The sequence below is a fragment of the Cherax quadricarinatus genome, chromosome 10, assembly GCF_038502225.1.
Source record: "Cherax quadricarinatus isolate ZL_2023a chromosome 10, ASM3850222v1, whole genome shotgun sequence".
Lineage (NCBI taxonomy): Eukaryota > Metazoa > Arthropoda > Malacostraca > Decapoda > Parastacidae > Cherax > Cherax quadricarinatus.
In genome coordinates, this window is record NC_091301.1 from 13,964,065 (window position 1) to 13,978,720 (window position 14,656).

Below are 14,656 nucleotides of genomic sequence, written 5' to 3' on the forward strand. Positions count from 1 at the left end.
ATATATATATATAGATTTATATATGTATATATATATATATATATATATATATTACACGAAGTCAAAGTCTCAATATACATATATATAGACTTTGACTTCGTATAATCGAAGTTAGGCCTGCAGAATTTTATCTCTGTTGATTGTCATTACGTATGTTTTTCAAATACTTTGGTATATTATGTTTGCCCGAAACACCTAGCCATGCTAGGTGTTCTAGTGGTACACTCTGTAATCATTATTTTACTACATGTAAACCAAACAATAACCAAATTCTGTAAACTCAGCATTGTAATCCTTATAGAGAATAAACTTTGAATTGAACTGAATTGAATAAAATGTTGATTTAATAATAATAGACAAGAAGTAGTGAGATACAACAATAAATTGGATGATACGAAGTTCCTGGCTTGGATGGTCCACTTGTTTACAATAGTCAGTAGACGGGGTGGTGTCTCTCTTTTTTTTGGGCTAATTTGTGCCCCTGGGTAGCTCAAACATGGCCAAAGAGCCGAAAGTGGCGGTGCCCAAGGAAGCACAAGTGATGACTGCCATCCTGAAGGATATGGGTATCAGTGACTACGAGCCAGGAGTCATAAACCAAATGTTGGAATTCACGTACAGTGAGTGTCATGGGCATCTCTTATTTTAAGGGTTGTATTATGTTGCCGCTTCAGGGGAGGTTCCTGAAGCCTTTGAGGGGCTTTTGATCCAAGGAGTTGGACTTGTGCTCCTCCTTCCTTGGATTAAATCTGAATGCCTCGAATTCCCCCAGGCGCTGTATGATCCCTACGGGCTAGCGCTCCTCATGGATGTAGTAATCTTGTCTTCTGCTCTTGATCCAAGGAATTGGATGTATCATTCATATTCTAGGCTCAAACCTGATTATCTCTCATATACTCAGGCACTATATAACTTACGTGTTTAGTGCTTCCCCCATGAATGTAATAATAACTTTTATTCTGCAGGTCCCCTCAAGGAAGGTTCCTTGATGCTGGTGAGGGGCTCTTGATCTGGGGAATTGGATCTGTGCTCCAGTTCCCTGAATTAAACCAGAATTCCATCCACATCCCCCCACAGGCACTGTATTATCCTACGGGTTTAGTGCTACCCCTTTGATTATAATAATAATAATTATTACTGCTAGCTACAAGGAAACATGCCCAGCATTTCCACCCATGCCAGGGATTGAACCATGGACACTCATTGTGTGAAGCGAGTGCGTTGCCAACTGAGCCACATGGTGAGCAAGGATTGAACCTCCACCACTCCTTGTGCTAAATGACATACATAGGTTTAGGGCTTCATAAAAACTGAAATAAAAGTCATCATTGTCAGTTTTCTAAATGTTTTTCAGAGTTTTCACTAACTTTAGGAAGGTAAGATTGTTTTTACTGATCAAGGAAGTGGAGTGCTTGTATTTTATTTTTAATTTTTTGTCTGGGTCATTTATTATAATTTCCATGTTCTTTTGAACTTTTGCACTTAAATTTTTTATTATTTCAGGATATGTGTCACAAATCTTGGATGATGCCAGAGTTTATGCCAATTATGCCAAAAAGATAAAGACAATTGAATTAGATGATGTAAAATTGGCTGTGCACATGCAGATGGAGAAGTCCTTCACAACACCACCACCAAGGGATGTAAGTTTGCTGCAGACGATACACAGTATCTGTATTTCATACTCTGTTGTTATTCTTAAAGCTGCCTCGTGTTGTTTAGAATAGATCAAAAAGATTAACGCTTGCTTTGTTCCTGTTTTACAAAATTCTGTTTAAAACAAGTTACTTAAAGTACTTTAGTTTACTTTTTCATATATTTGATGTCTTTTTTGACTTAATAAAACATGTATTGTTCAGTAAAATTTTTTTTTAATCCTTTTTAGGTAACAGATACTACAAAAACTACATTACATACATTACTCTTGATAGATATCAGTCATTCTGGAAATTACAGTACCATTCTGCCCTTCATATGAATGTAAATATAAAGGCATGTCAGGAATACATATATCACCATTACATTTCATCATCCATTTATTACTCTTGTTAAATATATTGAATTAGTGAAGGGATTCAGGGAAACCGGTTATTTTTATATAGCCAGACTTGAGTCCTGGAAATGGGAAGTACAATGCCTGCACTCTAAAGGAGGGGTTTTGGGATATTTACCTGGAGTATATTAGCAGTTTGGAGGGATATGTTGTGTATCTTTATATGTATATGCTTCTGAACTGTTGTGTTCTGAGCACCTCTGCAAAAATGAAATGATAAATTATGTGGAACAGGACGATAATAAACTGTGCACGATTAGGGTCACAAGTGACATGGTCCTTAGGCAAATAGATAAATTAAAACCTAACAAATCCCCAGGCCCTGATGAACTGTATGCAAGGGTTCTAAAGGAATGTAAAGAGGAGCTTAGCAAACCTTTGGCTAATCTTTTCAACATATCACTACAAACTGGCATGGTGCCAGATAAGTGGAAAATGGCAAATGTGATACCTATTTTCAAAGCAGGTGACAGGTCCTTAGCTTCAAACTATAGACCAATAAGCCTAACCTCCATAGTGGGAAAATTTATGGAATCAATAATTGCCGAGGCAGTTCGTAGCCACCTTGAAAAGCATAAATTAATCAATGAATCTCAGCATGGTTTTACAAAGGGGCGTTCCTACCTTACGAATTTGTTAACTTTTTTCACTAAGGTATTTGAGGAGGTAGATCATGGTAATGAATATGATATTGTGTACATGGACTTCAGTAAGGCTTTTGACAGGGTCCCACATCAGAGACTATTGAGGAAAATTAAGGCACATGGAATAGGAGGAGAAATTTTTTCCTGGATAGAGGCATGGTTGACAAATAGGCAGCAGAGAGTTTGCATAAATGGGGAGAAATCAGAGTGGGGAAGCGTCACGAGCGGTGTTCCACAGGGGTCAGTGTTGGGCCCCCTGCTGTTCACAATCTACATAAACGACATAGATGAGGGCATAAAGAGCGACATCAGCAAGTTTGCCGATGACACCAAAATAGGCCGTCGAATTCATTCTGACGAGGACATTAGAGCACTCCAGGAAGATTTGAGTAGACTGATGCAGTGGTCGGAGAAGTGGCAGATGCAGTTTAATATAGACAAATGCAAAGTTCTAAATGTTGGACAGGACAATAACCATGCCACATATAAACTAAATAATGTAGATCTTAATATTACGGATTGCGAAAAAGATTTAGGAGTACTGGTTAGCAGTAATCTGAAACCAAGACAACAGTGCATAAGTGTTCGCAATAAAGCTAATAGAATCCTTGGCTTTATATCAAGAAGCATAAATAATAGGAGTCCTCAGGTTGTTCTTCAACTCTATACATCCTTGGTTAGGCCTCATTTAGATTATGCTGCACAGTTTTGGTCACCGTATTACAGAATGGATATAAATGCTCTGGAAAATGTACAAAGGAGGATGACAAAGTTGATCCCATGTATCAGAAACCTTCCCTATGAGGATAGACTAAGGGCCTTGAATCTTCACTCTCTAGAAAGACGTAGAATTAGGGGGGATATGATTGAGGTGTATAAATGGAAGACAGGAATAAATAATACACAAATAACCCGCACATAAAAGAGAGAAGCTTACGACGACGTTTCGGTCCAACTTGGACCATTGACAAAGTCGGTGTGACTTTGTCAATGGTCCAAGTCGGACCGAAACGTTGTCATAAGCTTCTCTCTTTTATGTGCGGGTTATTTGTGCATCGTTCCAGTCACGGTATTGTGCCTTTTTGTTATTTAGGAATAAATAAAGGGGATGTAAATAGTGTGCTGAAAATATCTAGCCTAGACAGGACTCGCAGCAATGGTTTTAAGTTAGAAAAATTCAGATTCAGGAAGGATATAGGAAAGTACGGGTTTGGTAATAGAGTTGTGGATGAGTGGAATAAACTCCCAAGTACAGTTATAGAGGCCAGAACGTTGTGTAGCTTTAAAAATAGGTTGGATAAATACATGAGTGGGTGTGGGTGGGTGTGAGTTGGACCTGATTAGCTTGTGCTACCAGGACGGTTGCCGTGTTCCTCCCTTAAGTCAATGTGACCTGACCTGACTAGGTTGGGTGCATTGGCTTAAGCCGGTAGGAGACTTGGACCTGCCTCGCATGGGTCAGTAGGCCTGCTGCAGTGTTCCTTCGTTCTTATGTTCTTATGTTCTAAAAACATTGATTATGTGTGAGTAAGGTGTTGAATGATGATGAATGTATTTTCTTTTTGGGGATTTTCTTTCTTTTTGGGTCACCTTGCCTTGGTGGGAGACGGCCGACTTGTTGAAAAAAAAAAATATATTGAAATATACATGGAGGAATTTACAGGCATTTTGATTTATACTTTGTTAAAAAAAATTTGCATCATCTGCAAATATTATTATTCTGTTGTTTATTAATCTTTCCATTAGCATCTTCTGACCCATCTGGAAATGGGAAGTACAGTGCTGGCACCCTGAAGGAGGGGTGTTAATGTTGCAGTTTTATAACTGCAGTGTAAGCATGCCTCTGGCAAGACAGTGATGGAGTGAATGATGAAAGTTTTTCTTTTTTGGGCCACCCTGCCTTGGTGGGATATGGCCAATGTGTTAATAAAAAAAATTATTATTATTATTATTATTATTATTATTATTATTATTATTATTATTATTATTATTATTATTATTATTATTATTATTATTATTATTATTATTTTCCTTCCATTATAGTATATTTGTGCAAGTTTTTGTAAGCTTCATTTTTTTTGTGTGTATAAAATATTTTGTGAATTTTACAGCTGCTATTGGATTTGGCAAGAACAAGAAATGCTAATTCTTTACCAACCATCAAGGCCAATCAGCAAGGCATCAGACTTCCACCTGACCGTTACTGCCTCTCAGCTTGTAATTATAGACTCAAGCCATCTAGAAAGGTGAGTTGTCATCAAGGGTTCATGACAAAATTCTTATCTTGTTAATCATTTGTGTTTGACTATTAATTTGATCATTACACTTGTTTCTGTATCACCCTAAGATCTGTGTCATCTATGTTGGCTGGACAAGGCGCAAGACCCCTCATTAAAGGATGTTTTTGGTGGACCCATTTAAAATTAAAATAGGATTATGTCATGATGTATATTGGTAATTAATACATATTCAAGAATGGTGGAGTGTCAGAATTTTGCTTAAATAATACTATAGGGGTATTCATGATCTGGTTAAGGATGCAATTAGTTCCCAAATAAACACCATTGGGAACCATGGTCACAACACAGGATTATTGCTGTATTTAATGCTTAGCTAGTACAGTGGAACCTCTACTTACGAGTGCATCCACGTGCTTTCAGATGCGAGCGGGCCTCAAGGGAGGTACCTCAATGCTGGTGAGGGACTCTTGCTCTTGATCTAGGGAATTGGATCTCAGTTGTTTGTTGGACTATCTTATTGAAACTTTGGCAATGTATGATGGAAAGATGATTCTTAACGTACACCAAAAATGAAAGAAATCAGACCATAAATAATGGAGTTCACTTCTTAGTCATTAGCTTCCCCGTGGCAGTATATTTTCGTATAGTTTTTATGGTTGTATTCTGTTTTTTTTTTTTTTTTTTTTTTTTTTTTTTTTTTTTTTTTTGTCTTATTTGATAGAATGGAAGATACACTACAGAAACAGATATGATTTTGATTGGTTTCACGACGAAAAGTACGTTGAAATTGAGCTCAAAAGTAGCAGAAATGTTCGATTCTTTGGCAATGTTCAAGAGTAAACAAATGACGTCACCATCTAATGCCTGTTCGATTGGCACTGCCCCTCAACCTTCACATATTGGAAAGCTCTTCAACACACTAGCAGAAGTGGGAGCAGACATTATGAGGTAGCAGTGGCAGACAACATGAAGCAGCAGTGGCAGACATCATGAGGTAGCAGTGACAGACATGAAGCAGCAGTGGCTGACAACATGAAGCAGCAGTGGCAGACAACATGAAGCAGCAGTGGCAGACATCATGAGGTAGCAGTGACAGACATGAAGCAGCAGTGGCTGACAACATGAAGCAGCAGTGGCAGACAACATGAGGTAGCAGTGGCAGACAACATGAATCAGCAGTGGCAGACAACATGAATCAGCAGTGGCAGACAACATGAATCAGCAGTGGCAGACAACATGAATCAGCAGTGGCAGACATCATGAGGTAGCAGTGGCAGACAACATGAAGCAGCAGTGGCAAAGTGTAGCATTAAGAGTGTAGCAATTAAGTGTAGCATTAAGAGTGTAGCACTTATAAGTCACTCTGTCTGACTTTTTTGTGTTATCCTAGGTTCTCTACACATGTAGTCAGGAGCAGGAATGGCCACTGTGGTGGCCCTATAAACCCTAACAACAACAATGGCCTCCTGTCACCACCACTAGCCATATATGTAATGACATGTATTTTATTCATTCTAGTGTATATAACATGTTTCTATGTATTAATATTGTTTATGTCATATTATATGAATTCTGATAGATAAATAAGCCGTAGAGTTGATATTAGGGAAATTAATGAAGTATTTTCTCGTGCCTAGAATTCCACTGGAACGAATTAATTCCTGTTCAATTAATTTAAATGAGGAAAATTGACTCTGCAAATGAGCAAATCCAGATGCGAGCAAGGTCATGGAATGGATTAAACTTGTAAGTAGAGGTTCCACTATATTATGTTGGTATAATTAATGTTATAAAAGTGTATTTTTTATTTAAAAAAAACAGAAAATATCGAGTTTGTCAAATAGCCTTGGTGGAGGAAACCGCATTAGTTTGGGTGGACCTAATGCGGGAATGAAGATTGCAGCTACACCCATCAAGCCTACAATATCTATGGTCACCACCAAGACAGGAAATACTCAGACAGTCACTTTAGTGCAGAAGCCTTCCACTGGAATTCCCTCTGGACCGACACAGAAGATTGTCAGTGTCAACAGACCTGTTTTTAAAGTAACACCTGGGCCTCCTGGTAAGGTCATAGGTTTAACAGTCATTTTATTTTTCCATCTCTTATTAAGTTTTGTGATTTGTTATATGATATAGCATTTCTCTTACCCCAAGTTTCATCCTAACTTAAAACATTTTCTCTATAATCATTGGTATAGTCGTCCATTTGCTATATATACATACCTCTAAGTTTTCTAGTATGTTATTTTTGTGATGTATGTGAACATATATATCATACAGCACAGCAAACCCTCTATACAACAGACTTCTGAAATAATGAGAAAAACCACATAGTAAACTACTCTTTACTCCTTTATTTTCAATATTTATTGCAGTAGATCTGTAAATTGTGTGCACACTACTATATGAGGCATGCAGTAAAGTATTTAATTGTTTTTTCTGCTATTTTGTAACATTATTTTGATTTACTAGGTAGTAGATTGGTAGACAGCAACCACCCAGGGAGGTACTACTGTCCTGCCAAGTGAGTGTAAAACGGAAGCCTGTAATTGTTTTACATGATGGTAGGACTGCTGGTGTCTTTTTTCTGTCTCGTATACATGCAAGATTTCAGTTACATCTTGCTACTTCTACTTACACTTAGGTCACACTACACATACATGTACAAGCATATATATACATACCCCTCTGGGTTTTTTTCTATTTTCTTTCTAGTTCTTGTTCTTGTTTATTCCCTCTTATCTCCATGGGGAAGTGGAACAGAATTCTTCCTCTGTAAGCCATGCGTGTCATAAGAGGCGACTAAAATGCCGGGAGCAAGCGGCTAGTAACCCCTTCTCCTGTATATATTACTAAATTTGAAAGGAGAAACTTTCGTTTTTCCTTTTGAGCCACCCCACCTCGGTGGGATACGGCTGGTACGTTGAAAGAAAGAATTTTGATTTAACAGACACTCAGATGATTTTCCTCATTAGTCTGTTACATAGGTTTACTGGAGAGAGTGATGAATTGTGATGTCTGTGCCTTACTGACAAGACCGTTATTGAATGTTTCCTCCATGCATACATAGATTGTGGGTTTTGCAGAAGTATATTTCATCGGAGGTGGAAAAGACTTAATTTTTACTTTAAATTTTTATTACCCTGCATAATTATCAACATTGCAATGAAGATTCAATTGCCAATGTATTATCTAAACACAATTTACATTATCAAAAGTTGAAAACAAACTTGAAAATCAATAAAAACATAGTTATGAGTGTGTGTGTTTAGTCCAACATACTCAAGGTAGTTGCTTACCAATTCATTCAGCTAGTAAAATCAAATGCTATAATAATTAATGATCAAAGTTATTGATAAAATGTCTCTAACTCTATAATTTGACATTTACCATGATTTAGACATCTGACATATGCATAATTTTGAATAAGAGAGATATCATTGACTATGCAGTACAGAAAATCTTATTGGTATATTAAACTAAAATTGGAATGTACGATTGTAGGGTAGTGTTCATATCTAGATTTTTTAGAATGATAAGATTCATAAAAATTATAGAGGAATAAGTTTACTGAATATAACAGAAAAAGTGTATGGTAGGGTTATTATTGAAAGAATTAGAGGCAAGACAGAATGTAGGATTACAGATGAGCAAGGAGGTTTTAGAGTGGGTAGGGGATGTGTAGATCAAGTGTTCACATTGAAGCATTTATGTGAACAGTATTTAGATAAAGGTAGGGAACTTTTCATTGCATTTATGGATTTAGAAAAGGCATGTGATAGAGTGGATAGGGGAGCAATGTGGCAGATGTTGCAAGTACAGTGGACCCCCGAGTTTCGTGATTAATCTGTTCCAGAGAGCCCGCCGAAGGTCGAAATTCATGAAACTTGAAACCATTTTCCCCATAAGAAATAATGGAAATAAAATTAATCCGTTCCAGACACCCAAAAATATTAAAATAAAATATATTTTTTTCAAATTAAATAAAGATTTACATAATGAAAATAATCAGAAATCAAGTACATGCATTTAAAAAAATAATAATAACATTACACTTACCTTTACTGAAGACTTCTGCGTGGATGGAAGACGGGAGGAGGGGATAGGAGGAAGGTGTACACTATTGTTTGGAAGGAGAATCTCCTTCCATTAGGACTTTAGGTAGCAAGTCCTTATCTGGGGTTACTTCCCTTCTTCTTTTAGTGCCACTGGGAACAACTTGAGAGTCACTGGACCCCTGTCGCACAAAATATCTGTCCAGAGAGGTCTTTTTCTGGCGTTTCTTTAAGATTTCCCTGAAGTGGGACACAACACTGTCATTGTACATGTTGCAGATATGGCTTGTTTCAGCTTGGTCAGGGTGATACTTTTCAACAAAACTTTGCAACTCATTCCATATTGCACAAATCTCCTTAATCTTTGAAGAAGGCACCTCATCCACTCCCTCTTCCTCCTCCTCTGAAGCAAGTTCATCGGCTGTGGTCTGATGCTGTTCCAGTTGAAGCTCTTGCAGTTCATCAGTGATTAGCTCTTCCCTGTGGTCCTCCGCCAACTCTCCACATCCCCGTCAAAATCCCTCTGGATCATGTTCCTCACTTTATTTAATAAAAGGGCTTGCAATAGCTTTCCTTGGGTCCATGATGACTTATTTAGCAGTTGCAAGCACAAAAAACAATGGATTATTATGAAATGTATGAACCTGCGGGGTGATGGTCACGTGTTGGTAAACAATGGCACACTGAGCGTGAATGGTGTGGGAGACTGGCTTGGTGTGCGTGGTGACGGACGGACGGGTACCGGACAGTCGCCGAAACACGAGTCTTTTCACTAAACTCGAGGCCAAGTTTTTCAAAAAAAAAACTCGCCGAAGGTCGAATTTCACGAAAGTCAAGGCTGCTGAAACTCAGGGGTCCACTGTATATGGAATAGGTAGTAAGTTAGTAAATGCTGTAAAGAGTTTTTATGAGGATAGTGAGGCTCAGGTTAGGGTGTGTAGAAGAGAGGGAGACTACTTCCCGGTAAAGGTGGGTTAAGCTTAGACAGGGATGTGTAATGTCACCATGGTGGTTTAATATATTTATAGATGGGGTTGCAAAAGAAGTAAATGCTAGGGTGTTGGGGAGAGGGTTGGGATGAAATTATGGGAAATCAAATACAAAATGGGAATTGACACAGTTACTTTTTGTTGTTGATACTGTGCTTATGGGAGATTCTAAAAGAAGAGTTGCAAAGGTTAGTGGATGAGTTTGGGAGAGTGTGTAAAGGTAGAAATTTGAAAGTGAACATAGAAAAGAGTAAGGTAATGAGGGTATCAAATGATTTAGATAAAGAAAAATTGGATATCAAATTTGAGAGGAGTAGTATGGAAGAAGCGAATGTTTTCAGATACAGTGGACCCTCGACCAACGTTGGCATCGTCTAACGTTAAATCCGACTAGCAATACATTTTAACGCAAAAATTTTGCCTCGACTAGCGCTAAAAAACCCGATCAATGCTATTCGTTCCGCTTGAGATGCGTCCACTTGTGGCCTGAGCACGCCTCACTTGTCCCGTGGGTGCCAGTGTTTACAAGCCAGCCAGCCACCGCGGTCCCATCCAAACATACAATTGGAACATTTCATATTATCACAGCGTTGGTAGTGATTGCACCTGCAAAATAAGTCACCACGGGCCCCAAGAAAGCTTCTAGTGCCAACCCTACAGCAAAAAGGGTGGGAATTACTATGGATATGAAGAAAGAGATCATTGCTAAGTATGAAAGTGGAGTGCGTGTCTCCGAGCTGGCCAGGTTGTACACAAAACCCCAATCAACCATCGCGACTATTGTGGGCAAGAAAATGGCAATCAAGGAAGCTGTTCTTGCCAAAGGTGCAACTATGTTTTCGAAACTGAGATCGCAAGTGATAGAAGATGTTGAGAGACTGTTATTGGTGTGGATAAACGAAAAACAGATAGCAGGAGATAGCATCTCTCAAGCGATCATATTTGAAAAGGCTAGGAAGTTGCATGACGATTTAATTAAAAAAATGCCAGCAACTAGTGATGTGAGTGAATTTAAGGCCAGCAAAGGTTGGTTTGAGAGATTTAAGAATCGTAGTGGCATACATAGTGTGATAAGGCATAGTGAGGCTGCCAGTTCAGACCACAAAGCGGCTGAAAAATATGTGCAGGAATTCAAGGAGTACATAGACAGTGAAGGACTGAAACCTGAACAAGTGTTTAATTGTGACGAAACAGGCCTGTTTTGGAAGAAAATGCCAAGCAGGACCTACATTACTCAGGAGGAAAAGGCACTCCCAGGACATAAGCCTATGAAAGACAGGCTTACTCTTTTGATGTGTGCCAATGCTAGTGGTGATTGCAAAGTGAAGCGTGTCACTCTGAAACTCCCAGAGTGTTCAGGAAAAACAATGTCCTCAAGGCTAATTTGTGTGTGCTGTGGAGGGCAAACAGTAAGGCATGGGTCACTAGGGACTTTTTCTATGACTGGTTACACCATGCATTTGCCCTCACTGTGAAAAATTACCTCCTGGAAAATAAATTGGACCTTAAGTGCCTCTTAGTATTAGACAATGCTTCTGGTCATCCTTCAGACTTGGCAGAGCGACTTTCTGCGGACATGAGCTTCATTAAGGTGAAGTTTTTGCCTCCTAACACCACTCCTCTCCTGCAGCCCATGGACCAGCAGGTCATTGCAAACTTCAAGAAACTGTACACAAAAGCTATGTTTGAAAGGTGCTTTGTAGTGACCTCAGAAACTCAACTGACTCTAAGAGAGTTTTGGAGAGATCACTTTAGCATCCTCAATTGTGTAAACATTATAGGTAAGGCTTGGGAGGAAGTGACTAAGAGGACCTTGAACTCTGCTTGGAAAAAACTGTGGCCAGAATGTGTAGACAAAAGGGATTTTGAAGGGTTTAAGGCTAACCCTGGGAATCCTATGCCAGTTGAGGAATCCATTGTGGCATTGGGGAAGTCCTTGGGGTTGGAGGTTAGTGGGGAGGATGTGGAAGAATTGGTGGAGGAGGACAATGAAGAACTAACCACTGATCAGCTGCTAGATCATCTTCAAGAGCAAGAGGCCACACCTGAGGAAACTGCTTCGGAGGAGGATAGAGGGGATAGAGAAATTGAAGAAGTTGCCTACTTCAAAGATTAAGGAAATGTGTGCAGTGTGGCTTAAAGTGCAAACCTTTTTTGATGAAAATCACCCTGACATAGCTACTGCAAGCCGTGTTGGCAACCTGTACACTGACAATGTTGTGAAACACTTAAGGAATGTCATAAAGGAACGGGAGGTACAGGCCTCTATGGACAGATATGTTGTGCGACATAGGTCCAGTGACTCACAAGCTGGTCCTAGTGGCATTAAAAGAAGAAGGGAAGTAACCCCAGAAAAGGACTTGCCACCTCAAGTCCTAATGGAAGGGGATTGCCCTTCTAAACACTAACACCATCAACACACTCCCCTCCTCCCATCCCAACAATCATCACCAGATCTTCAATAAAGGTAAGTGTCATGTAACTGTGCATGTCTTCTTCAGTTTGTGTGTATTAAAATTAATATTTCATGTGGTAAAATTTTTTTTTTTCAATACTTTGGGGTGTCAGGAACGGATTAATTTGATTTCCATTATTTCTTATGGGGAAAATTAACTCGACTAACGATAATTTCGATTAACGATGAGCTCTCAGGAACGGATTAATATCGTTGGTCGAGGGTCCATTGTATTTGGGAGTTGACGTGTCAGTGGATGGATGTATGAAGGATGAAGTTAACCATAGAATTGATGAAGAAAAAAAGGTGAGTGGTGCATTGAGGTATATGTGGAGACAAAAAACATTGTCTATGGAGGCAAAGAAGGGATTGTATGAAAGTTTGGTACCAACACTCTTATATGGGTGTGAAGCTTGGGTTGTAAATGCTGTAGTGAGGAGGTAGTTGGAGGCAGTGGAGATGTCCTGTTTAAGGGCAGTGTGTTGTGTAAATGTTATGCAGAGAATTCAGAGTGTGGAAATTAGGAGAAGTTGTGGAGTTAATAAAAGTATTAGACAGAGGGCTGAAGAGGGCATATAAATCTGTAGGGAAAGGATGGCGGGGTAGGGGTCGTCCTCGAAAACGTTGGAGGGAGGGGGTAAAGGAGGTTTTGTGGGCGAGGGGCTTGGACTTCCATCATGAGTGAGCATGTTAAATAGGAGTGAATGGAGACAAATGGTATTTGGGACCTGACGATCTGTTGGGAATGTAAGCAGGGTAATATTTAGTGAAGGGATTCAGGGAAACCAGTTATTTTTATATAGCAGGACTTGAGTCCTGGAAATGGGAAGTACAATGCCTGCACTCTAAAGGAGGGGATTCAGGATATTAGCAGTTTGGAGGGATATGTTGTGTATCTTTATACGTATATGCTTGTAAACTGTTGTGTTCTGAGCACCTCTGCAAAAACAGTGATTATGCTTGAGTAAGGTGAAAGTGTTGAATGATGATGAAAGTATTTTCTTTTTGGGGATTTTCTTTCTTTTTGGGTCACCCTGCCTCGGTGGGAGATGGCTGACTTGTTAAAACAAAACAAAACAAAACAAAAAAAAAATATATATATACTCCATGGGGAAGTGGAACAGAATTCTTCCTCCGTAAGCCATGTGTGCCTTTAGAGGCGACTAAAATGCCAGGAGCAAGGGGCTAGTAACCTCTTCTCCTGTATATATTATTAAATGTAAAAAGAGGAACTTTCCGTATCCCACCGAGGCCACCCCGCCTCGGTGGGATACGGCTGGTTTGTTGAAAGAAACATATATTTTGTATATATATGTATATATATATATGAACACACACACACACACACACACACACACACACACACACACACACACACACACACACACACACACACTAACACACACACACACACTAACACACACACACACTAACACACACACTAACACACACACTAACACACACACTAACACACACACTAACACACACACTAACACACACACTAACACACACACTAACACACACACACACTAACACACACACACACTAACACACACACACACTAACACACACACACTAACACACACACACACTAACACACACACACACTAACACACACACACACTAACACACACACACACTAACACACACACACACTAACACACACACACACTAACACACACACACACTAACACACACACACACACTAACACACACACACACACTAACACACACACACACTAACACACACACACACACTAACACACACACACACTAACACACACACACACAAACACACACACACACACACATGCATTAACACACACACTAACACACACACACTAACACACACACACTAACACACACACACTAACACACACACACTAACACACACACACACACACACACACACACACACACACACACACACACACACACACACACACACACACACACACACACACACACACTAACACACAAACACACACACACACAAACACACAAACACATACAAACACAAACACATACAAACACACACTAACACACAAACACACACTAACACACAAACACACACTAACACACAAACACACACTAACACAAACACACAACACACAAACACACACTAACACACACACACTAACACACAAACACACACTAACACACAAACACACACTAACACACAAACACACAAACACACACTAACACACAAACACACAC

At 39.3% G+C, this 14,656-nt stretch overlaps 1 protein-coding gene across 1 annotated transcript in view; it reads left to right on the forward strand.

The window, feature by feature from the left end:
• Positions 1–394: 394 nt before the first annotated feature.
• The window catches only part of Taf9 (TBP-associated factor 9), a 28,087-nt gene continuing 13,825 nt past the window's right edge, over positions 395–14,656 (forward strand). The window contains exons 1-4 of the mRNA XM_070083642.1: positions 395–620; positions 1,504–1,643; positions 4,809–4,943; positions 6,759–7,002. Coding sequence (XP_069939743.1) covers positions 497–620; positions 1,504–1,643; positions 4,809–4,943; positions 6,759–7,002 — 643 coding nt within the window. The 5' untranslated portion in view covers positions 395–496. The remainder of the gene's footprint in view (positions 621–1,503; positions 1,644–4,808; positions 4,944–6,758; positions 7,003–14,656) is intronic.